At 51.1% G+C, this 24,265-nt stretch overlaps 9 protein-coding genes across 9 annotated transcripts; 2 read left to right on the top strand and 7 right to left on the bottom strand.

The window, feature by feature from the left end:
• Nucleotides 1-1,387: 1,387 nt before the first annotated feature.
• Nucleotides 1,388-5,034, bottom strand: MIND_00503700 (RNA binding protein; the record flags this gene model as incomplete). Its single annotated transcript, XM_037361831.1, has 12 exons — nt 1,388-2,086; nt 2,140-2,727; nt 2,780-2,853; nt 2,907-3,289; nt 3,350-3,714; nt 3,761-3,888; nt 3,938-4,013; nt 4,064-4,175; nt 4,228-4,314; nt 4,367-4,488; nt 4,553-4,685; nt 4,763-5,034. The coding sequence occupies 12 exons, from the start codon at nt 5,032-5,034 to the stop codon at nt 1,388-1,390; spliced, it is 3,039 nt and encodes a 1,012-aa protein (XP_037222123.1).
• Nucleotides 5,035-6,102: 1,068 nt separating this feature from the next.
• On the top strand, nt 6,103-6,786 carry MIND_00503600 (Dna-directed rna polymerases i; the record flags this gene model as incomplete). The annotated part of the gene is made up of 4 exons (XM_037361830.1): nt 6,103-6,182; nt 6,242-6,263; nt 6,319-6,578; nt 6,627-6,786. Exons 1-4 carry the CDS (start codon nt 6,118-6,120, stop codon nt 6,784-6,786), a joined length of 507 nt encoding a protein of 168 aa, XP_037222122.1. The 5' UTR covers nt 6,103-6,117.
• A 98-nt stretch (nt 6,787-6,884) lies between these two features.
• On the bottom strand, nt 6,885-8,541 carry MIND_00503500 (HST3 protein; the record flags this gene model as incomplete). The annotated part of the gene is made up of 4 exons (XM_037361829.1): nt 8,398-8,541; nt 7,874-8,348; nt 7,318-7,821; nt 6,885-7,264 (listed from the first exon to the last, which is right to left on the bottom strand). Exons 1-4 carry the CDS (start codon nt 8,533-8,535, stop codon nt 6,885-6,887), a joined length of 1,497 nt encoding a protein of 498 aa, XP_037222121.1. The 5' UTR covers nt 8,536-8,541.
• Nucleotides 8,542-8,722: 181 nt separating this feature from the next.
• MIND_00503400 (Ribonuclease T2) lies at nt 8,723-9,826 on the bottom strand (the record flags this gene model as incomplete). Its single annotated transcript, XM_037361828.1, has 5 exons — nt 8,723-8,993; nt 9,044-9,186; nt 9,236-9,291; nt 9,341-9,478; nt 9,529-9,826. 5 exons carry the CDS (start codon nt 9,824-9,826, stop codon nt 8,723-8,725), a joined length of 906 nt encoding a protein of 301 aa, XP_037222120.1.
• Nucleotides 9,827-10,460: 634 nt separating this feature from the next.
• Nucleotides 10,461-11,907, bottom strand: MIND_00503300 (uncharacterized protein; the record flags this gene model as incomplete). Its single annotated transcript, XM_037361827.1, has 5 exons — nt 10,461-11,179; nt 11,233-11,335; nt 11,382-11,421; nt 11,471-11,687; nt 11,733-11,787. The coding sequence occupies 5 exons, from the start codon at nt 11,785-11,787 to the stop codon at nt 10,461-10,463; spliced, it is 1,134 nt and encodes a 377-aa protein (XP_037222119.1).
• A 2,856-nt stretch (nt 11,908-14,763) lies between these two features.
• On the bottom strand, nt 14,764-17,090 carry MIND_00503200 (HTH myb-type domain-containing protein; the record flags this gene model as incomplete). Its single annotated transcript, XM_037361826.1, has 4 exons — nt 17,060-17,090; nt 15,228-17,008; nt 15,036-15,183; nt 14,764-14,993 (listed from the first exon to the last, which is right to left on the bottom strand). Exons 1-4 carry the CDS (start codon nt 17,073-17,075, stop codon nt 14,764-14,766), a joined length of 2,175 nt encoding a protein of 724 aa, XP_037222118.1. The 5' UTR covers nt 17,076-17,090.
• A 10-nt stretch (nt 17,091-17,100) lies between these two features.
• On the top strand, nt 17,101-18,493 carry MIND_00503100 (uncharacterized protein; the record flags this gene model as incomplete). The annotated part of the gene is made up of 5 exons (XM_037361825.1): nt 17,101-17,189; nt 17,237-17,924; nt 17,972-18,040; nt 18,093-18,339; nt 18,393-18,493. 5 exons carry the CDS (start codon nt 17,101-17,103, stop codon nt 18,491-18,493), a joined length of 1,194 nt encoding a protein of 397 aa, XP_037222117.1.
• Nucleotides 18,494-18,594: 101 nt separating this feature from the next.
• Nucleotides 18,595-20,910, bottom strand: MIND_00503000 (uncharacterized protein; the record flags this gene model as incomplete). The annotated part of the gene is made up of 3 exons (XM_037361824.1): nt 18,595-19,257; nt 19,302-19,489; nt 19,539-20,910. 3 exons carry the CDS (start codon nt 20,908-20,910, stop codon nt 18,595-18,597), a joined length of 2,223 nt encoding a protein of 740 aa, XP_037222116.1.
• A 420-nt stretch (nt 20,911-21,330) lies between these two features.
• On the bottom strand, nt 21,331-24,261 carry MIND_00502900 (uncharacterized protein; the record flags this gene model as incomplete). Its single annotated transcript, XM_037361823.1, has 5 exons — nt 23,937-24,261; nt 23,441-23,888; nt 22,410-23,385; nt 21,875-22,364; nt 21,331-21,825 (listed from the first exon to the last, which is right to left on the bottom strand). The coding sequence occupies exons 1-5, from the start codon at nt 23,949-23,951 to the stop codon at nt 21,331-21,333; spliced, it is 2,424 nt and encodes an 807-aa protein (XP_037222115.1). The 5' UTR covers nt 23,952-24,261.
• Between the last annotated feature and the right edge of the window lie 4 nt (nt 24,262-24,265).

Below are 24,265 nucleotides of genomic sequence, written 5' to 3'. Positions count from 1 at the left end.
ACAGCTTGAAGCTTGAGAAACGGAGACCAGGCGCTCCGTGTATCCAGTAGGCGCGACAACTCTGAAGAGAGACCCCGACAGTCGGCGCATCAAATCCCGCATTCCCTACCTGACCTGCCGCATGGCGCTTTGGGTAACACGAATCGAAGATGGCGGCGCCGACATGGACGGGAGGTGGGCTGGCAGCTACACCTGTTTCAATGCGCCTCTTGATTAGGACGAGACGCAAGCAAGTGATTTGCTTGTCCAATGACTCCGTTGAGTTATGTCGGGTTCGAACGTCACATGGCTAGCCACAACGTTGATGTTTGTGCTCCACGACGGCATCCACCGTATTCAAGTTTTGCTTTGATTTTAGTGAGTCATTCTCATTCTCTGTGGAAATCAATACTCGTCTGACCATCAAGCTTGGGCATTGCAGACAGAGCGCCCCGTGTATCCAGTAGGCGCGACAACTCTGAAGAGAGACCCCGACAGTCGGCGCATCAAATCCCGCATTCCCTACCTGACCTGCCGCATGGCGCTTTGGGTAACACGAATCGAAGATGGCGGCGCCGACATGGACGGGAGGTGGGCTGGCAGCTACACCTGTTTCAATGCGCCTCTTGATTAGGACGAGACGCAAGCAAGTGATTTGCTTGTCCAATGACTCCGCTGAGTTATGTCGGGTTCGAACGTCACATGGTTAGCCATAGCGTCTAACATTCCTCTGTTGCTGGTCCTCATACTAGTACTAGTAAATACTTGTTTTCTGAATACAAACTAATATCGGCATCATCATTCACAAGAAGTTGGCATCCTCTACTATTTAAAGTCGTGAAATGGCCGACCCGGAATCGAGCTCCTCTCTCGCCATACTAAACATTAAGCGACCAGCACCATGACTGTCCAGATGCCCAGCATCGCATAGCATATTCGAGCTTCATGCGTTGTGGGTACGCTTTAGGATACAAAAGATTATTCCAGACCAGAAAAACATAAATGACTGCTTGGTGGTTGGCTTGGTGCATTAGGAACGCCAGTACATCTAATTTATCACATGACTTATCATCTTATCTAATCGTGGAAAATTCCTACTTGATGCAGACTGATCTCTATTTATTTTTTTCGCCACTGGGCAGACAAACTACGTAGTACAATGTGGTAGGTAAAAAAGTAGGGCTTATAGCGGTAATGCGTACAGGGGGGTTAGAATACATGAAGGAAATGTGTGATAGGATTATAAGGTGCGATATGGTTTGGGGATTGCGGTGACGACAACAACAAAAGCAGAGAGAAGATAGCGAGCGCATAAATAAAAATGCATGCGAGAGAGATGGGATTCCTCCTGAGGAAGAGAAACAACGGGTGAAAAAAAAACAACAGAAAATGAGAGGAGATTGTTCGTTTACTGATGCGCGGTGGTTGAGATCCATTGGCCGTGTCCGTGGTCGGTGGCAAGCGTCGGGAACTGCGGAGCGCGAGGAAGATGCTGAGGAAGCTCGCCATTGGGATGGAACTGCAAACTCCCTCCAGCCCGATTCTGGTGTTGGCGGCCCGCCATGCCCTTGGGCTGTCCGCCACGGTTGTGACCGCCCTGGTCCCGTCGACCACCAGGTCCTTGACGGCGATTGTTGTTTGGTCCATTATTACCAGCATTCACATCTGGGAATTGTTGGCCACGGAACGGCAGCGAAGGGATGTTGGGCGAATTTCCTTGGCTCAACATGACTTGCGACTGCGCGACCCAGGCAGCTTCGGTCATTGCTGGGAATGGACGGGGCTGCATTCCCATCATGGGTGGCATCGCGTTGGGATATGCATAACCCGGAGGGGCATATTGAGCGAATTGAGGAGTGCCATGAGCAACGGGGACAGCGGGAGGGCCTTGCTGTTGTGGGACTGGTTGCTGAGTCTGAGCTGACACAGACTGATTTATGTGGTTCGACGTCATGTAGTGGTCCAGAGCTTCCGGTTGATAGAGAGGAATGAGGGTTCCAGCTCCATTTTGAATGAAACCAGTAGGCTGCAACGGAGCCTGCGACTGGCTGGGAGACTTCTCGCCAGAAGTTTGCGCCGTCGCATATGGATAAGGAAGATTATAGTACTATCGTGGTTCAGCAAGAGCATAGAAGATGCAACGAGAAACAAATGACTGACTCCGTACATCGGCCATGGACGAGGCGCAGCAGAAGCCGGGCCGCTCGCATCAGAGCCAACAGGGCTAGCAAACTGTTGGGAATGATGGCCTTGATGTGTCGGCATTGGATATCCGGCAGGGTAGCCTGGATAGTAGGACACATATGGAACTTGTTGAGGGAAGGCATGCGGCCAAGGTGCCTGGTAATAGCCCCCACCAGGCATGGGGTATGGTGACCCCGAGCCGAGCGGAATTCCGGCATGGGGCGGCGGTGTCATGGTTGCCGAGGTCGGCTGATCGTACCATTCACCCGTAGCTTGCTCTAGTTTGATCTCCGGCTCAGGCGAAGTATGGCGTGAGACTGGTGCCGAACGAGATTGGGCTTCAAACTTGGACTGCTCAAACTCGGCAGTTGACTGCCGATGCCCGACTTGGTTGGAAGCCATAATATCTCCCTCAGGATTCTCCTGGAAGCGACGCTGGCCATAATTCATATGCGGGTGTCGCCCACGAGCAGTTCCACGACCATGGAATCGAAAACTTCCTCGGGGAGGGTTGCAGTCTCGGAGTTGGACTCGGATGGTTCGACCATGATGAACTGAGTTGTGCTAGATGAACGACATTTAAGCCTTTGTTTAAGAGCAAGTAGATAACAGATACCTCGTTCATCACAGCACGAGCAGGAGACTCCGTGTTGTTGAACTTGACAAACGCAAATGCAGCTTTCGCGTTCGCTAAAAAAAGACGTTGGTCAGATTGCATATTGGCACATAATATTTCAACTTACTTGGCTTGACGACCCTCACGCTCTGCAACCCACCATATTTTTCGAACAATGCAGTCACACGATGTTCATCCCAAGCGTCAGGTCCATACATCTCGAGGCCGCCGACAAAAAGAGATGTCGGATCAATGCCTTTGGGCTCTCCACCAGGGAAGTAGCTCGCGTCCTTGCCAGTAGTGTCGTCCTCGCTGACGCTCGTGGCTGGCGTTGTTGGAAATTGTTGCGAGTCGTTGGTCTTTGGCGTGACTGGAGACATTCCAAGACCAGGAGTCTCAGGTTCGTCCCCTTCTTGGGTATTTTCGTTCTCTTCGACGCTGGCGGTGGTGGACAGCTCGTTATGACCATTTTTGCCAGCGATGACCACGGAAAGAGCTGACGACGGCCTGCTATAAAATCGATTTGGTCAGTAACAAGACGATCCAAGTAGTATATTTGTGAGTACTAACCTTTCCGTTGGCTCGAGCGCCGCATGAGCAGAAGGCTTCTTGTTGTCTGCCCACACGCCACGTTGTGCTCTGCGATCCGATTTGCGATCTCCCAGGGGTGGGAAATGCACATCCGAAGTCCACTCTACTCCGGCTTTGGTCTCGTCGAACGAGCCATTGGCGTTCCAGTTCTCAGGACTCGCCCTGGAATTCGAGAAGACGTCAGTTTCGGAAGGCATGATTGGCGTCGGATGATTGGAGGAGGCTCGTGCGTTATTTTGGACGTCGAGAGGATGGTTGCTGGGAGGACGGTTTTGGTAGAAGTCAGGTCCGCTTTGAGGTTGATGCGCCCATGAGACGGTGAGATGAGGAACGCGTCGCAAAGTCTTGGAAGTGATGAGCGGATGCAAAATGATTCAAATGTGCTCTTACCATTAACGCGCTGACCGAGTCGTCGCGGTGGACCCACTTAACCTCGAAACAGCCTGGGTTCATACCAGGAAGACGGGGCCCATCGTGTGGCTGAGGATAAGATCGCGTGGTCGATTTTACTTCCTGGTCTAAGGCAATTATCAGGTGGGTGTATGATGAACGTCAGGAGTGACGAACCCTCTTCCACGTTCAGCTTGTTGAGCACCGAAAAGTGTTCGAGTGGACCAAAGTGAGCACAGAGACGCTCGAGGGTCTTGCAAAACGAGCTCAGCACGAGAATAATAAGCTGACGTAACCACTGACCGTTTGGTCCAGAATCACTGGCTGCAAGAACAAGACCGGCTCACAGTTGGGGTCGCAGACGGCGCTGTTCTCAGCCTCAATGGCCTCATTGTTGTAAAGGATAGATAGATATCTAACGAAATGAAGGTTAAGTGCAAAGAAGCGAGACGCGTCAGGTCACGTACTTGGTATTACGCGGACGCCACATCCGCATAGCATGGGGGAGATCCAGGGCGATGGCCTCCCCATCGCTTTTGTACTGGATAGGTGGACTGTGATTACGGTTTGGAAGAGGTAGGTAACGGGCACGAGGAACCAGCTGACCGGTAGGAAATGAACAATGTGCGGAATGCTCGCGCTGGCTCGTAGCGTAGGATACGACCAAAGAATGGTTTCGGGACGCTAGTTTGGAGTGTGTGAATCAACGACGCAGCAGCGGTTGCATCCTAGAGCCAAAAGACGCGTGAGAAACGACGATAACAGACAAAGGCTGGGAAGAAACGCGACAACCTCGCATTGGACGAATGCACAGACGCCGCCTTTGGAATCTCGAATGATCTTGAGGTTCTTGATTTCAGTGTGCTCGGACAAGTGTTCCCCGAGCAGACGAGTGAGTTCGTTGTGTTCGATGTTGGTGGGGAGACTAGGAAAACGCATCAGCATGACGACGACGACAACAACAACAACAACGAGAAGGGAGAACACAATAAATGAACGCACCTGCCAACGAAGACGCTGGCGTCGTGGGGAGTCACCGCTTTCTCTGTCTTTTTGTATGTCGATGCGTCAGCGCTGGGTGTGCCACCGATGACCTCAGCGTTGGGTGGCGGTGGGGAAGAAGGAGGAGAAGAAGGGAGAGTGTCGAAACGAGTGCCCCAAGCGCGAGCGTTGGTGGTCTTTTGCGGCATAGCAGAGAAAAGGATGGTAATGGTTGGGGTCAGAGTTGCAAACCTGCTTAAAAAAGAGATACTCGATTGCCTCCAAATGTGCATAAATCATTTGTGAGCGGCTACTGTCATGTCAAGTTTCGAGAAGAACATTCCTTCCATTTCCTCTGATTCCGAACCGCCCACAACAGCATTCAACGATTGACTTTGCTTTAGACCCCGCAGCAAACACAAGGCAGCCCAGGCCGCCGCAGCCAAAATAAAGGGAAAACATATCTCAGCATATTAGCTAGAAAGACAATTCGAGGTGTCCAGCAAACTTCGAGCGGGGCCGAGTTGAAACAAACCAAAAAGGTTATCGGACGTGAACCACAGCTTCTCTTTGATGAGCTAGTTCAGCTGTGCGTGTCTTTGCTGGCTTTTTCCCGGGAGAAACATGGACCGAGGACATACGATGAGTCGGCTGAGTTGAGTTGGTCGCAAATGTCGATATATGGGTACATTTTCTGGGAGATCGATTTGCACCGGATTTGTGCAAAATTGTCGATAGGCCCGGCGATCCATCGAGATTGACGGCGGACCGTCGGTCTTAGCCAGCGATCCACCGTCGATATTAAAGCTGCGAGGCACGACTTCGAGAGGTAAAAGCAAAAGACGAAGAAGTTGGTTTGTCATGATCACATCAAGTCATTTCTCGACATTTACACCCGAGAGCCAGTACACGAACAACAAAGGATACATATGGGAACTAGCGGCGGACCCACTATCACGCCTTGAGCACGAAAACACACACAGCATCACGCCTGAGAGCACTAGAACCATTGGCAGTCCCTGCAATCATTTCGATCCGCTGGGCTTCGAGTTGGTCGCTACTCGGAGGAGTCGAGATAGTTCGCAAGAAGCATACGCGTCTTCAAATTTTGTGCTTCAAGGGCAGAGCTTGACTCACTTGGGAGTCAGAGATCATCGGCGGAGGAGACGGCGCATTCAACTTGAAGATAGTGAAGAAGAAAAAAGCACGTCAATAGTGACTTCATAGCTGAGCCTTTCTGCAGACATAGCCAATCGAAGGTGCACCACGACCCAATAATTGAGCCTGGTGAACTGCAGCAAGGAACCGCAAACAAGTCATGGTGAAAGTTTGGGCGTGTGACCGCCGTGACAAGATATTTCCTCGAATCAACAGTCATGTCGGACGACGGCTACGATGGCGGAGGTGGTGGTGGGGACGACTTCGACTTCGATGACCACGGGTAAGGGCTCACACATAGCTCCCAAGTAAGCAATCACCCGCTAACTCACCTCCCTCCAGATTTGGGGGCGACGAAACATTTGTATGTTAGAAAACGTTCCCGAAAACAGACAGTATACCGATCTGCGCGTCTTTAGGATGACAACTACGACCTTCTTGCCGGCGAGCAGCAAGACCAGCAAAACCTCGAGGGAGACGGCGAAGGCGAGGGCGGCCAGGCAAATGGGATCAATGGCGAAGACCACGAAATGGGCAACGCCGAGCCACAACAGCAACAGCCGTCAGCGGGGAATGGGCTTGCTGGGGAGCGGCAACCGAATAAAGTCCGCGTTACAACACCATATCTCACAAAATACGAACGCGCTCGGATACTTGGGACCCGCGCCTTACAAATTAGGTAGGCCTGCCTCCAAAAACGACCCAAAACTTGCTCAAAATCTGCTAGCATGAACGCCCCAGTACTTGTTCCACTAGACGGCGAAACCGATGCCCTACAAATCGCCATTAAAGAGCTCTCCCAACGCAAAATACCCCTCATCATCCGCCGATATCTACCGGATGGCAGCTTTGAAGACTGGAGCGTCTCTGAACTCATCACCGACTAGGGCTGTCGCCGCCTCCTGTACTTGTCTTGCTTTGTGTGTATCCGCGTTGAAAAATTGCCGTTAAAAGTACAAAAAAATGACAAATAATGATAATAATGCTATAGCTCAAGTGGGCGCACTGTGCTTCGACCTCTCCTCAACGGCTTCGCCTTGGACTTGACCGGACTCTCCATCGACAAGTCGTCAAAGACATCCAAATCCATCGAACTTGTTTGAGGGACACCAAACAACAACCCTCGCGCTGAATCATCCAACCCCTTCATGGGTGACAACGTTCTCCTCTTCGACGGGCTCGATTCGGACGTATAGTGCGAGTTGGTTTGCCTCCTTTTGCTTGGCGATAATGGAGGAGTTTGCGTGAAGAATGCCCCGCTTTTCGCAATTGTCGCAGCAATATCCGGAGTGCTGAGCACCATGTCGGTCGACTCGTGAGTAGGAGGCACATTTTCTCCGTCGTTTCGCGGCTTCTTCTTGGTCTCTATTCAATTGGTCAGCGGAGGTCAAAGCAAAAACAGCAAAAAAAATACGAACCTTTTTTGGTCCTGTCTTTGGTCGATGCGACCACCTTGAAGTTGAGCGGGCTGCTCATACTCACATCCCCGTTCTCCGCCGCCACCAGCGTCTTCTGTACTTCCCAGTCTTGTGGACGCGACTTTTTCCACTCCTCAAGCACGCGCGCAACCCACTCATCCGTCGTTCCCTCAACGTGAAAGTCGATAATCCCATTCCATTCAGACGATGGCGGTGTCCTGTTGACGAAGATGACCTTGCCCGCATGCTTTTTGCTGTTGGGTTTAGGACTATCGGTTGAGTGGCCGTGAACGGTCCTAGCAAACTCCTTGACGAGTTTCTTCAGACCGTGCACTTTCAGTGAAGTGCCCATGATAATGAGCATGTCGGGCTTGCGTGTGAGGTCAGACGATTGTATCAGACCAATTTCGTCGCCGAGAGGATGGGGCTCATCGTACAAAACGATGGCGGGACGTAATGAGCCGACTTTGATGGTTCGCGCTGAACGGGCGGCTCGTGCTTTCGCTAGAATAAAAATTATGAGACGATGATGGGACGAGGGAACCGAATGACAAACCTCGTCCAAGACATTCCGGACAATCTGGCGCGTCGCCTTGAAGGAAAATGTCCAAATACTCCCGTGAGCAAGGATACTCGGCAGAGCACGACCTGCATCGGACGCGATGAATATCGCCATGGAGTTGGACGTTCTTCACATCCTTAGTCCGTAGCTTGGACTTTCCCTTGCCCTCGGATTTCGCTTCGTGGCTCCCACTACCCAGCAGCCCAACCCTTGCCTCGAAACCGTCAATGTTTTGTGTATACGAGCGGAGTAGCTTCTTTTTGCCGTCGAGCGTCTGAATAAAATGGTGTGTTGGGCCAGGTTCGGCAGCGTCGATCGACTGTTTGAGTTGGGCGATGAATGTGTGGAAGACAGCGGTTGATGTCGAGTCGCGGAATAGCGACGCGTCGAAGAGGTCGCGCCCCTTGAGCACAACGTCGGGGTATTGCTCCTTTACAAGCGCGTAGAGACCGTCAGAGGAGCGGAAATCCTGCTCGACGATAAGCTCGCTGGCCATGAGAACATGAGACGACACGTACGGGAATTCCAGAAGAGCATGAGATCCCGGCCCCCGTAACGACGACAATTTTTTTGCATTTGGCGACGGAGAGCGATAGACTCTCCAGAGCCCGTTTTGTGGCCACGTCCCGAGCGGCGAAGTCGAGGTGGGTGATCATGGTGGCAGAAACGAAAGTCAACAAATTCACGATCACTGGTCTCGTGATTTTGTATTTCAGCGCGTGGTCGCGTCCAATGACATAATCCGGGTCACAGACAAACAATGCGCATCCCTTCAAATAACACACACAAGAACATTCCAGTACATTACTTAGGTTATTAACAGGTTGTGGTACTTTTTATTATTTACTTGCGAACTTCACGCTCAGAGCCTGGCGTGCGTTCAAGGTAGCGAATGGGCGCTGTTGCAGAGCAACTCGATTTCGTGGTGGAGTCCAGGGTCTTGTAAGTTCCGAATTGCTCAGTACCATAAACGTGGCTGAAGTACCACACTTCAGTCAGAATGGTTCCGTTGGTCGAGCAGCCGAGGTAAGGGACAGCACCAGTCTGAGATTTCAGCGCAGTCTCGATCTGGGTGCGGGTGTAGCTTGTAGTGTTCGAGGGTACGATACCAAACCTAGAGTGAATAGTGAGTTACGCAACGTAGAGGTTTAACTCGCAACTCACGAAGCGAGAATATCGAATGTCGGATATTGTTTGAATGCGCGGACAACAGCATCGAAGAAGTCGACAACGTCCTGGTGCTTCTTGTACTTGGGACCATAGCAGGCGATGTCGAAAGTGCTCGTGCAGGTAGCATGCTTGGAGAACTACGACCAGTTTAGTTTCTGCCATTGGACCCAATCATTTCATGGATACCTCATGAGCCCAAAAGTCGGCGTTCGGCGCACGCTGGTTGATCCAGTATTTCTCCACTAGCAACTCGTCAGAAAAATGAAGAGTAAAACAACAAAGGAGACGAACTGTAGTCGAGCAGGTCATGTCTCCCGAATTTCTTCACGAAGGTATCGATGCTAGGACCAGTCCACGCAGAGAAGTTTGTGCTCTTGTCTGGCGTAGGGTCAAACTGGCGGGTTGCATCACAGTAGCTCTCGTAAGAACCTGGAGACTGCAATGAGAAACGACAAAAATAGCAATCCTGATTGACGCACCATCGCAGTTGTCCGGCCAAAGACCGTGAATCGTCCAGCTGCTCTTGGGCAGTTTTTGCCCCTTCTTCTCCAGACCAGTGTAGGTCGACCAGAATTGAGTCTGCAACACGAGCCCGCCCGGAGTTGGCGAGCAGCAGGTGTTTTTAATCGCCGTCGTATTCTCGCAAGAGAAAACTGAGGGCTGGGCCGCGCATGCAGAGAAGTCGGGGAAAGTGTTTATGACCGAAGACTGGGTCGTGAGGGTTTCAGCCAACACAGTGGTCGTTGCTGCAGCGAGAAGGAGAGCAGCGGAGAACATTTTTCCAAAGAGACGACGGCAGGTCAAGTGAAGGGACGAAAAGTGACTGCTGTCGAAAAGGCGCCTGGCATAGACTTATATAGAGACGGAACGATAAACGTTGCTGGATCCCCGACGCGTCGAGCACATGGAAAAACGGAGAAATCCATACGGGTCACTGATGCCAACCACGATTCTCATGTGCGTGACCAGTGCTTGCGACAGGTTCTTATCGACCCCACAAAGCAGTAAAGCACGTTTACTAGCCAAGCCGTCCAAGGTCAATCTACCAACGAGAGAAGGGCATCGAGACTTCGGCACACTCATATTGGTAGCAACAGTCTGAGAATTATTGGCCTTGCCGCAGAACATGCCCATGTGTAGTTCTGTCGTGTCTGAGTGGTGCCTGAAGATTTCATTGAGATTCACCAACATGCTCAACAATCGAAGTCAACTGTCAAGGCAGGAATCTGAATCAACTCAGTCAACTAATAATCTAAGAAGTGTTACTAGCATAAGCGTAAACTATCAATGCACCAGTTGGATGTGGGCGCAGAACTTGTAAATCTACATCGATAACTACAAAGAAAGTGTGGGATAATAATACAGTTCCAGAAACTGCAAGGAAGTCTAAGCATAGCGTAGCGTATCGGCATTAGGTTCGTTGTCCGTCATTGGGAATACTATCGTATGTCGGTGGTATTTCGTCTGGCCCTACCCTGCCTCCATCTTGGTGCACAATAACACCGCTCGCGGCAGATGAAGAAGCCATCGGGCCACCAGAGTGTTCACCTTGAGGAACACCTCTGGGCCCAGAGCGCAGATAATTTTGGATTGCGGAGTCTTGTTCGTTTCCGGTCGGGTTTGCGACAGCAAACGAGCGAGAGCCCATCGCTTCGCGTTCTTTGGCACTCCGTGGGCTGTATGCACTCGACCCAGACTCGCTCGGAGGATAGTATCCACCAGGAGCAAGAGCTTGTTGCGGAGCTGCTGAGTAATAACCGCCAGCAGAACTCATCGTCGGAGTATAGCCATCATGAGAGTATTGAGACATCGGCGGGGGCGACCCGCTGGGCATGGGTGGGCTTTGTGAGCGTGAAGAGGCATCGAAAGCTGAGACGGTTGGGGTGTAGGTGAAAGGAGTCACGATGCCCCCGCCAATGGCGCTGTGGGGCAGTCTTCCGCCCATACCATCATCTTCCTCGTCCAGATTGAGGTTGGGAAGGGTACCCCCGGCCTGAATCATATCGGGTCCTCCGGAAGTGGGTCGGCCTACACGCGCAGGATCGAAATCACCATCGAAATCCGTCTTCTCCCGAGAGCGACGGCGGTACCAGAGTAAGGCACCCGCAGCGATACCCAACACAGCAAGACCTAAAATTAAAAACATGAGCACTTTCCACAGGCACGACAGAAATACATCATACCTCCAACGACACCACCCACAATTGCACCGGTATGGGAAGATGAACGGACGTTGTCGTGAGAAGAGGCTACAACGGTAGAACCAGCAGGGATTGTCGAGGTGATCTGGGACGGATTAGCGGGAAGACAAGTGCGACAGGATGCACTTTACTTCAACAACGGTCGTGAAAACTTGCCCATTTGATGTGTGGCTGTCAGACATGATGAATAATAGGGCCGCGTGCAGAAATGGGTACATACACCATAGTTGAAGAGGATACGGTTGTGGAGGGGGCAGTCAATATTGAAGACGATGAGATTATTGGAGAAGACGAGGATTGCACAGGCAGAGAAGAGCTCAATGGCGCCGAAGGTGAGACGGAGGGCGGGAGAGAGGACACTGGAGCAGAGCTGGAAGGGGACGGCGAGACCACCGGGCCACTGGAGCCGGAGGGGGACGGCGAGGGAGCATTTGAGTCTGTAAAGGTGAAGGGTGAGTTAGCTGAACGCGATAAAGGGGTACCCATTGAACTTGGGGATGCAACAGCGGGGGAGAGAGATGAAGAGACAGAGGTCATGGAAGAAGGAAAGCAAGGAGAAGAAGGGGTGGTGCGGCGCACAAACAGCGCGTGAACCGAAGGGGGAGCTTTCACAAGGGGTTACGAGACAAATCTGTACTCACTACCACTGCTAGCCATTGGAGCGAAAACCCCACACCCACACTCTGGCAGAACAGAAACTGCGAATGCCGACGCGGTTTGAGACAAAACGCGACGTCACAATTTACGTCGCGCCATCAAGTCGAGATTTTTTATCTAAATTTGATGATCTAAATGATGTCCTTATCTACAACAAACTAGAACCATGTCCGCAGGACCTGCCGTCTCAGAAACAGTACGAGAGCCAGATTTTGGCTATCTACGTAGTCTTCGTCGTCTCCCAATCCTCTGGCCTGAACTGCATCGTGGCGGAGGCGTGTCGGTGATCTGAATCCGTTTCACATCCGAACCTGAAAAGGAGAGCCTCGAGGAGCCAGAACTAATGATTTCTTGGTCAACCAGGCAGCTTTAATGTCGAGCCACGGAGGTATCCGAGCACGAGCATGATAGAGTGCTTTAAGTTGATGTGCAGTGTTGCTAGCAAAATCATGATGGACGCGGGCCCAACCTTGAAAGTTGGCGGTGGGCATTGGACAGCAGATTTATATGCAGGAATGGAATAAACGGCTGGAAATGTTGCATTCGTGAACCTGATTCTGGGGTGACGGCGAATAAATTCACAGCGGCGTCTTTTGGAGAGTTATCCTAGTCATATTGATCTAGTTCAAGTAGTCAGTGGCAGAGAAAGTGGGTGTAATGTTACGCACCCTGCGCAGAAAGGCTAACTCGAGATGACTGTTGAGCGTCCGTTGACTTGGCCCGGGGAAACTGGAGAGCCCCGAGACCGCTTTCAAGTTGCCACCCGGTACTGAGTCCTCGATAAAATCGAGGATGGAGTTAGGAAATCCATGCCTGAATAGCCGCCGAGGGCTAGGAGAGCCACAGGAGGATGGGCGAATTTTCTGAGCATGGTGGATCAAAACAAAAAAGATTCCGCTACCACTTGAATTTCACCTTCGACCGACCTCCCACCACGCTGGTCATAATGATACGCCAATTGCTCGCACCCTCTGGACAATCGCTCATTTTCTGGGACCTCAGGGTTCCTAGGAATTACTCCAGCCTCCGATCGACTGGACCCTTGACTTGCAAGATCGTCAACCACAACAACCACGAAATTTACCTGAAAACATCGTCCACGACTCGCAAGGGCTGTCCGTCACGATTTTCCACCCGGCTCCCCTATGGACCAAGGAATTATCGCCCATTAAAGGATGCACGAACCAAGCATTTTAATTTTGAAACGGGCGGACTTGGCTAGAGAGGATATTCATGTTGTGGCTGGCGGACTGTTGGGATTCCGGCACTCTTTGGACTGGTGAGCTCTGCGACTTTCCTTTGTCTGCTGTCGAACTCAGACAATTATTTCTCTAGCAGAGGCTACCCGTGCTTTCGATATTTGAGGTTGATATTTGTCGGCATTCAGACTTGGCGGTGGGACAGAATGGCTGGATCTTGACGCAAACAAGTTACCAAGGCTGCGACCGTGTGCTGGCTGAGTGAAGACTCGCAAAGTCGGATCAAGAGCATCGCTGGAAACGTTGCTTGCTGCTGGCGGACTTGTTTCAGTGCTGGTCATAACTGCTGGGTTTTCAAGTAGCCCCTCATGGACTCATCGACTGGCTGAACTCAAACCACGAAGAAAAAAAAACAATGGTGAGAGCTTTGTTGAAGAAGTGATCTTGACTCACAAGTGCACAGCCACCTCGCAAACTTAATGAAACGAGAGGTTTGCCCAAGAAATTGCCGCGCAAGGCTGAATTGACGCGTCTTGACTCTTCTTGAGTGTCCCTATGGCTTCTATTGCAGGATAGTAGTCATAGCGTGCTCTTGAAACCGTTGGCGGCGGCACAAAAGCCTAACGGGCACCTCTGTTTGTCAGCAGAGCGGGACTTGCTATTTGCTGGCGGTAACGCGAACAGTGGCTTCTTTCGTCGGCCTTGAAGCGCAGCTCGTCAGGGTCGAACTGAATTGCAACCCTGACTGGTTGTCCAAGTCCGTGGCCCAAAGTCAGATGTTTGGATCGAGTATGCCGTGACGACAATCCGTGGACAAAACGAGGTTCTATCTGTCCGTTCCATAATAGAAAGCCGCGCCCAATCCAATCTGCGGCTGATCTCAGCAGAGAACGAACCAAACCAGGCCCGAAACAAACCGAACGAGAAGGACCGAATTAATCGATGTTTCGGCGTCGTTCATTTTCCTGCTAACAAAGCTTTCCGTGAACCTATCCCGAACCACCACCTAGTTTAGCATGCCCCGGAGCTGCACCTCCTCCACTAATTCGATGACGTTCGCGCACAAGTCCAAGGCAACCCTTTTCATCGTTATCCGTCGTGATAGTACTCATTCTGTTTTCTAGTTCGACCCTCATCGCCATGGTGTTGAACGGATTTGCCTCACGCGAGCAGAATTTGATATCCAGGACATGGACGGCCGCAAAATCGTGAAAATCAGATTCACGAAAGTGTACCCAGTGGCAAAAAGCCGAGAGGTCGTCCGAGTTGGCGGTGATGACCCAGAGTCATGCGACAATGTCGTGCTAGTAACCGTAAGTTGTTTGCGAGGCACTCTGTCCTTCAGAGACTAATGGTGTTGATCAGGACACTTATGAAGGGGATTTCTTCGTGCATCACACATTTTGCTGCTGAGTGGCTACATCGTTAGATTCAAGAAAGGGAAGATGGCCGAACAAGTTTTGTACTTATTAGCAACCATGAACTGAACTGTATTATTGCAACAAGAACCAGAAAAAAAGAATGCTTCAACACTTGAGAAGTCACAAACATGGAGTGAAGAAGTGACAATACATTTTGTCGCTATAGAAGAATCATCTGGAATGTCCTACTGCTAGTACACCACGTCCCCCAAAAGGAATCATTCAAGATAGAATTACTAATCATTATCGACATACGAAGCAGCATCTCCAATGATCTCAACACCATCCGAAGCGGATAGGCGTCGACTGCGACTACGACTACGTTTCCGCACAGTGCCCGGAGTCTCAGGTTCCATCGGAGGTTCAGCAACACCCTTCTCAGGAACCGGTGGCGGCGAAGGCATCTTAATGATGGGAGTAGGGCCAGAAAAATCCCGCCCAGTGAGCCGGGCGAGAGTATCCATATCTAAGGACAGTCAGAGTTGAATGTATCATTAGGTATACTTACCAATTGGTGTTTTACTCTCAAGACAACGATTAATACGTGCACTGTCCTTCTTGTCCTCGGCTTTGAACTTGTTTTTGCACGCTGTGCGACTGCGACCTGGAAGGACCAAAGAAATCAACTCGTAGTTTTCGCCATGTTGGGCCAACGCCTGTTACAGTTAAGACACCAAGATATGAAGGTTTAACGATTGACCTCAAAGAATAACTCAGTCTCTTCAGCACTCCAACGTGATCCTCGACACTTCTTGGTGTACGATGCAGAGTTGACGAACTTGGTGTTATCAGATTCAACCACATGAACGTAGTTGGTCGTGTCGACTTCTTCAGTCCGATCAACAGCCAATGAGTCCTCGTCTATGATTGTCTCTCCATTCGGCCCAATCCGCACTTGTACATGGAAACGGCTAGTCGTCAGATCTTTCGAATAGTCGAACCCGCTGCCAGATTCATCAACGATAATAGGTTCTGAGGGGTCAGCTACAGCATTTTCTTCGGGTTGGTTGACTTCGACTGGAGCAGCGGGAGTTACGGTCGGCGCTGGCGCTGTCTCTTCATCGTCAGCGTCCTCTGGCTGCCCATATTTCTTGCGCTCGGCGAGCATCTTCATTCGAGCTCTCTTGTCTTTGCTTTGCTGCTTCCAAGCAAAATGGTTGCGCTGTATCTCCATCGCCTTACTGCTGACTCGTCCCTGACCATTGTCTTCGCACAATTCAGCCATAGTGATTGCAGTGGGGTCAAGTTCTTCCCCCGGATCTGCATCGGGGTCGAAAGGAGGAAGTTTGGGTTTCCTCTTGCGTCGTATTTTCGGTAGTGATGGCGGTGAATCACTCTCCAACTCATCGATTTCACTTTCAGTGGGTTGCACTTCCACCACCTTTCTTTTGCGCAGGACTCGTCGTTTCGGTTCGCCGGGAGTATCATCATCGGTACCGGTCTCAGCTGCCGCCTGCTTCTTGGGCCTCTTCGCTTTGGGAACTGACTGCCCGTCTTCGGTAGCCTTCTTCTTTCTTTTGCGCGGTATTTCTGGCGACGAAGATTCCTCCTCTTTTATCTGCGTCTTCTTTTTTCTTGTTTGCGGCTTCTCAGCGGAGGTCGTCTCGCCTTCAGTAGTCTCTCCATCGGCACCCTTTTTCTTCCGTTTGATCGTCTTCTTCTTGGTGGGGGATTTGGATGTCTCGGCTTCTGTGGTCTCTCCATCTACAGCTTTCTTCTTCCTTGGTTTCTTAGTGGTGGATGACTCAGCTTCTGTAGTCTCTCCATCTACAGCTTTCTTCTTCTTCGATTTCTTCGTCGTGGATGTCTCAGCCTCCGTCATCTCTCCATCTACGCCTTTCTTCTTCTTCGACTTTTTGGGAGTTTTCGTTTTCTTGGTGGTGGATGGCTCAGCTTCTGTAGTCTCTCCATCTACGCCTTTCTTCTTTCTCGCCTTCTTGGTGGGTGATGCGGATTTGTCAGCTTCTGTATCTCCCCCGTCTCCATCCTTCCTCTTTCGTTTGCCGGCTTTCTTTTTAGCAGGAGACGCAGCCTCTTCAACGTCGTTAGAGGGAGGCGGGTCAACTTGTGTCGGGTCCTGACTAGACTCCCCTTCGGGGGGAAGTGAACTGGGGAGCGATGCCTGTGTACTAGAGCCAACAAGAGTATTCGACGAAGGGGGTATTTGGGACGATGCGGTAGCAACAGAAGGAGGTTTTGGTCGAGGAGGAGATGGTGAGAGAATAGTCGGTGCTCTGATTATCGACGGAGGTGTGGCAGGCGGTACTATAAGCGCAGGAGGAGATTCAGGCGTAGGATTGAGTAACGTTGGTGGTAGAGGCAATGAAGAAGTAGAAGGACCCGGGACATTCGGTTCGGCGCCGTCGTCAACTGGTACAACTGATTCGCGTTCAATTGGCGGAGCAGGGGTTGCTCTTGGGACACTGCTTGTTGCGCGAGCCCTGGCCTTGATAACGGGTTTGAAAACCGGCCCGCCCTTTTCTGCGCGAGTTCAGTGAGGCAGACGCGAAACACGAAAAGTAGTTTACTCACGGACGCGAGAGGTCATGGATGTCAGAAGCAAGTCACACTCGATGGCTTTGTCTTTACCAACAACCACGCAACGTCCTCCATTTCAGCCTCAGCCCGACGATGAACCAGAACTAACGAGCATCTGTGAGAGGTATTCTCATAGTTTCATTTGGTTGGACTGAGCTCGAACCTGCTCAGCGGTGTGGTTTCCGCATCTCTCCTCCAGTCGCGGGACAACTGGCTGAACTCCATTTTTGAACTCTACACTGGACGGACGCGACCCAATTGTCCTCCCCCTACTTCCTCCCCGTGCGGTGTTTGCACTATCGACATCGGGCCGCACATATTCTGCGATACGAGCTTCTATGAAGTCCACTATCCTCCTTCCCAACTTGAAGGATCAGCCTCTACCTCTGCTCGACCATCCTGGTCAGCATCTATTCCGATGCCCAACTCGGATATAGTCCATGCTGTAAATGCAGCGGCGTCAAGTAATCCCACTTTCGCCAACTTGCTTCACATTGCTGCAAGTGGGCAAGCTACTCCGGACCAACTACAAACACTCGGTCTACTCATTCAGTCGCTTCCTCCTCCACGACCGCCACCACTTGCGCCTACTACTGCGCTGGCTTACGATATCGTGTTTCAATATGCAGAAACACCTTCTCAGCAGTGTATCTTACCTCGCGTTCCCGCTGTCTGGGAAAAAACTGGTTCCAGAGGAGATTTCGCTCTGACGCTTGCCATAAAGCCTCCTAATTCAGCTGTGCCTGACCTTCAAATCGTCACAATAAATTTCAGGCAACCACATCCAACCTTGAGCGAAGCCATTTCACGCTGGGTAGGGAACGCAAGAGAAAATCCTCAGATAATTAAGAGGGTAAAGGTATGTCATCAGTACAACCTCGCGGGTTATTCTACATCTCCTTCCAGGAGCAATCAAGGAGAGTCTACCTCACTCACAGAGTGCCTCGCGACCAGATTGTCGCACAGCTAAAAATGGTGCCAATAACCTACTCAGGCTACATGCCCGAGGGTCTTACCTTCTCTGCAGTCATCAGTTCCCAACTACTCAATGACCTCAATCAAACCGCAACCAGTGGTCGAACCCCCTCTGAATCCACCTCAGCGCAAACCTCGCAAGCCACGAACGACCACTGAGACAGAAAATAATACTGCGACACCGTCTCAGCTCGAAGCACCCGTAAAGAGAAAACGAGGGCGACCCAGAAAAACGGATATAGTCAAGTTATCTTGTACAACCTGCCAGGCCACCGATGTCCCGCTTGTGCTTGGTGGCCGTAAATTCTCTCTCTCTTGAGGTTGACGTTATATTCCAACTGATTTTACATAGGATTTTGTCGGCCGTGCGTGGAGGCGGGCAAAGCCGTTGATCGAGAGGCCGTACAACATGTCTTTTCCGTGGATCCATCACGCGCCACCCAGGAGTCCTGACGCTCCCAATCAAGCTCTTTCTTACAGTTTGTTGGAAACCGAGCCGATACCAGGGAAGAACCATTGATTCTATGGACTCGTAGATGTAACATTGAGTACTATTACTCCCAGTCAGATTCTTCCTGCCCCGCAGATGGCTGCAAACAGAGTTTGGTTAATTTGCTGCTTTTCGATTGTGCATCCTCTCCCTCGACCGGCGTCCCCTTCTTTCGGGCTCTGGGAGATTCAGCTTCAGTATCACCAAGTCGGCGTTTTGGAGTTGGTAAGCTGGATATGGAAGAGTGGTTTACTTCGACAGGATCTAGCGGAAGTAGGTCCAGGGTGCGACGCGCCAATTCGAGAAACTCATCATATGCTACCGAGGCGGCCTCGATCGAAAACACAGGGAAAGGCTTGTAGTTGAATCTGCTTTGCGCTGCGTCGACTAGAAGAACTTGTCGTAAAAAGAACTGCCGCAAATCATTCGCCAGGACGTCGAAATGGGGTCCGTACTCAGGGCCGAATCGGGTGGCTCCGTACTTGATCTCGCTCCTAATGATCTCGCCTTTGCTGTTGCGCAGTCCTGTAACAGAGGTGCGCGGATTCAGCCAGGCCTCAATAAAGTCCGGAAGAGCATCAACATCGTGAATAATTCCTTCTGCATTGTAGCCGAAGAGGACCAGCACCAAAACGTAAAACATGGATTCTAGGTCGTCCATGTTGTCGTGGTGGCCAGTATTGTTTGAGCCATTCAATAATTTGAACGATTGATAAGCGCGGGTGCCCTGGAATATATCAGCAGACGAAGGAGGAGCGGCGCAAAACCTACAGTTCGGTCTTTACGAGCTTCTCTCTGGCCAGACTCGTCGGTGAGAACAGTAACCAACTGTGACATTCGTTTTGCCATATCCCAATCAATGATAACTGCGGTTTCGCCAGGATACGGGGATAGACGGACATTAGCGAAGCTGATGTCACGGTGAAGAATGCCCTTTTCGAGTAGACTGAAGCGATGACCTATAAAATGAACTCTCAGTAGAAGTAGAAAAAAGGATCAAATTCGCACCTTCTGCGATGTCGATAATTGCCTGGATCAGTTGCTGTGGCAAGGCATGCTCGAGAGTTTCCCTATATTCCAAAGTGGCAATGCGCATGAACCATCGGTCAACGATGGGGATTTCAGAGGTAGAGCCCCCTGGCCCTCGGCTTATGTGGATTGAGTCCCGATCGTCATGGAAGCCGAACATTTGCCCAACACCTCGCACACCGGTGAGTTCTTTGAGGAGTTGAGATTCCGTTTCTCGGCCGTCAGTCCGCCAATAGTCTTTGACTACGTATCTGCGTCCCTTGTATGTAGCTCCCCAACATACGGTGCCGCGAGAGCGAATAGAGTGCCGGACGAAAAGAGGAGCTTCGTCAAGATCGAGAACGATCTCGAGGGTATTTTTCTCCCATTTCGCTGTTTGGAGGCTATAGAGTTCGTCAGGTAAGAACTTCATTTTGCGCTGCCCATTCTCCCAGTAAACAGAGGTGTCGAATCCCATATGTTCCTCGACAAACGCAGTCTGAAGGAGCACAATCTTGACGAAAAACACTGGGTTCTTGTGATAGTCGATGCAACGCGTGTAATAGCAGCCAGCTCGATCAAAGCGAACGATTCGGAGGACCTCTGGAGTGATAACATTAACGTAGACAAATTTGCGGTTGGGTTGCTGGATGAAGACTTCGCGAGCGTAGACCGCGATTTGCCCTTTGACATGATTCGTCAGTGAAGGGACAAGTTTGCCATCCCAGAGCGCCCCAACGTAAGGATACTTTGGCGAGGTTGGAATAGTATTCGCGGATGTAATACAGCCTCCGCTAGCAAAGATGGTAATGTCAGGCTCCGATTTGAGGAGCTTGGTTCCGGCTTCCGGGCGAGTGTGTGGCATATAGACTCGATGCGTGTCAACGGCTTTGCGCATTCTGGCAACATTCCCAGCCTCGTCCGACTCGATGTCTTGACCCCCTAACGCGAGGATGGCGTTGAAAATTGCGACGAGTGGCTTGTAAAGTTGGCTCTCGTCCTTGGTCGAAGGGACTTCGTGCCACCTTTCTTGTTCATCGTCGTATCCATGGTATGATTTAATCCAATCCCTGATGCGCCGATTCATACTTGTAGCATTGCTTGAATCGAAGACAGAGCTGAGATGGGATTGGAGGGGAGTATCATCGCTCTCCTCGAGCCATGTCCCTTCTAACTCGGCATGCATTATATCCTGCACCTCTTCGACAGCATCGTAGTTGCCCTCCTCTGTGGCAGAACTAGCATGCGACGGAGTTACCAGGGCTGGGTGTGGTTTGGTTGGCCGTGGGGGAGTTCGAGGAGGATTGGACACCGTGCCACCGTTGGTGTCGCTGCTAGAGTCAGTAGATTTCTGGATCCAAGTATTTGTCATGGCCAAGGCGGGGAGGAGGTTAGGTGTGCTCGTTTTTTGGTCGGACGAAGACCAGTCCCAACAGTGATTCGTGTTTTCGGAGTACGAAAAAGACGTTTACTAGGCATGATGGTATGAGCAGGAAGAAGCGATTGAATGCGCTTGGACCAACCAACTTGACTATTTTATCCCTTCCCACAACATCACAGCACGAAAGAGACGCGTCGTGCACGTGAGTATCCACCCATCAAACGCGTCAGACTCACTGATGACTTTGCCATCACAAGTTGGCATAATACATAAGTAGTACTGGAGGACACCGTTAGCAAAGATGGCAATGCTCAGAACCGCGTTTGGATTTTGGAACGTCCGAAAGCAAAAAACAATAATGATACAATTACAGTTGAGTATGCTATCCGAATGAGGAAAACCAAATCTAGATCAAGTGAATATGTTAACCGACCAGCCAATCCACCACGCCACAATCGCAAACTGCGTCAGGACGATGGCCAGCTCTACGACGACAGCCCACCATTGCACGATTATGGTTATCCAGAACGGGCCCAGCATAACGAGTCTGAGATATGGGTAGGGAACAGACAGCAGCCAAAAATTGCAGATCGAAGTAACCGCCCCTTTTGTTTGGAGCACCAAACCAGCGACGGAGCCCACGAAGAAGACCAAGAGGCCCACCCAGTGCCGTAACGACCGACGGGGAAAGCGGTCGATCGAGTAGCGTTTCGTTTGCCCAGTAAACTCGTTCCGGTACAGCGGAATGATGAGAAAGTGCTGAATATCGTCCCCGATGGTCTTGCCATATGTCCGCCAAAACGGGGTAACTGTGTCAAGAAACAATGTCAAGACATCCATGGCGACATCCCAGAAATATTGGTATTGGTCCTTGTAGCTTTCTTCCAATGCGACGATGGTCGATATCTGGAGAATTTTTTTCAGCCAACCTCTAACGGCATAGAAAAAAACCTACCTCAGGGTAAATGACGGAGGTATGCGACATGGTATCGTTGTAGGCGGTTTTCACATCGGCGTGGACTACCTGGACCTGCCTCAGTTTATCGAAAACCTCTGTCGCCCTCCATGCAATATCCCGCCGTTCCGCTTCCAACGCATGGAGGGTGTCAGACAACGCAGTGATTGGATTGTCGAGCACGCTCTCCGAAATGATGGGAGTGGGCGACACACTGGAGAGATAATCGCGAAAAATTTCGCGTTGGCGAACAACTCGATGGTGGATGTCGTCCACAGCCCGCCAGCCCTGATACTTCCGAGTTGCTCCGGTGACAGCGGCAGGATCGTGACTAAAAGCGTCAACCAGCTCGCGGGGAAGATTCTTGTATGGGAGTTGGAGAGAATTCGACAACGATGTCTGGATTTGGTCGTATTCTCGAACTCCAGCAGAGATATGATTTAGCAGTTGCCGTATCCTCGTATTCTGGGCGGTCGTTGTCTCCAATAACCTGTAAAGTCTTAAGTACAGCACATAGAAATGGTGGCGAACTGACCGCTGCTTGAGCTCATATTCTCTATTAGACGCTTCCTCGTCGGCTTCGTGCTGTCGCTTTTCTTCAAGTCGAACTCGTAGTTCTTCTTTGGAAGGAAGCGATATCCGCACTTTGGGTTGAGAGAAATGGGAATTTATGGCAGTAGGAGGGAGATCGGTGGAGAGGCGTTCAACTGAAGAAGATGGCTCATTTTCCTCGGGTCTTTGATCATCTGGGATCGGGGAAAGAATCGACCGTAGCTCTAGAGATCGTGAACCTGACTTGATAGTCGTGCTGGAGAGAATGTCCCGGTTTAATGGTGCAGGAACGTGTTTTTTCCTCCTTGCGCCGTCGTCCGAATGTTCGGACAAAGAAGATCTGTCGCTATCGACTCTTGGCCTGAATTGTGGACTCGAAGGAGAAGCGAGCACACGAGGAAGCGACAGCAGGCTACTGTATCCCGATTCCACACTTCTGCGAGATTCACGGTCTATGGATTTGCGGCCGAACTCAATCGAGGGCTCCAGAGCTGGCGGAATTTCTTCTTCCTTGGAAGGCTTTCGACCTAAAGAAGGTCCCAGAACGAAGTACGACGAGCCATGAGGGGATGGGTAGGGTTGGGGAGACGAGATCGACAAATTCGGCGACGAGTTAAGAATCTCCACGTGATTTGGAATCAAGGGAGCTCGGATAGTCCCGCGAAGATGCTGAAGATACTCCTCTGCAATCAACGCAGATATATGCCATGGCGATCTTTGCTTCTGTTTCTTGGACTTGTCGTAATCTCGAAGCCACGTCAATGGCTCTGCTTGCTCGAGCGAAGCTCGAATAGAGCTATTCTGGTTCGCGAACCACTGGACCACGTGGGCGGGATTCAGAGAACCGGCCGACTGGGCGTTAAACACAAGGTTATATCGCCGTCCAAGCTGGTCTCGCACATTGGCGGCCCTCTCCAGCGCTTTGGGTGACATCCTACTCCGGAATTTAGCAAGCTTTGCTAGAGAAGCAATTGAGAATTGAATTTTTATTGTCCAGAAACCTCATGAGCATACCTGCATGCATTGTCTCACGCGTTTCGACCGTAATGTCCGATGGCTGCTTTTCCCTGTCGCGTTTCTTTGTAATAGACATCGTCCACCGTCGTTCTGACTTGTCCTCCTCGCCACCGAGACCAGACCAATCCAAAGTAGTGCCTTCATCTGACGAAGAAGGAAGCGGGTGATTTGTTACTTTGTTCCCGCCCCGGTTTGGCGGCGTTGACTCGATAGTAGGGAGAGGTATCACGGAGGGGAAGGCCTGCTTCACCGGTGACGTTCGAGCAGCCGACGTGGCAGCCGATGACGATGCGGCAGCGACTTCTGGGTTTGGATTTGATTTCAAGCGGGCCTCCCGCCTGGCTTTGAGTTTGAGTGCGCGCTGGACGTCCTGAAGTATTTTGGCATCTTCAATGGAAGTCAACCGAGGAACCTCGATGCGTGTGAGCAGCGATACCTTGATGGGCTACAGAAAAGTAAGCGTTGACCCAGGTAATTATGACAGAATACACACAAAGGTCGTATTCATCGGAGAGCAGGCTAATAGCGGAGTCCTCTATAGGCGCTTCCCTCTGTGAGTGCCCGAAACTTGTCGCTATAGGTCTTCGCCGAGGATACCCTGAGCTGGGGCCAGACGGAACGGGGTTGACGGAATGTACTCGACGACGGCCATTGGAAGGAGTGACAGAGTTGGTACGAGCTAGAGGAGAGCTGCGTCTAACAGCAGAAGTCGGGCGAGGCGGACTCTCTAGCGAATCCGGGAATACAAATGCGCTCGCTCGTTGCGCTGCTGGCGCATGGATGTTGTCCATAGCATGATCGGTGATCGCTAAGAGCACTGCC

The sequence above is a fragment of the Mycena indigotica genome (assembly GCF_014461135.1).
Source record: "Mycena indigotica strain 171206Taipei chromosome Unknown Mind.scaff0004, whole genome shotgun sequence".
NCBI classification, from domain to species: Eukaryota; Fungi; Basidiomycota; class Agaricomycetes; order Agaricales; family Mycenaceae; genus Mycena; species Mycena indigotica.
This window is presented reverse-complemented; position numbering and strand designations above follow the sequence as displayed.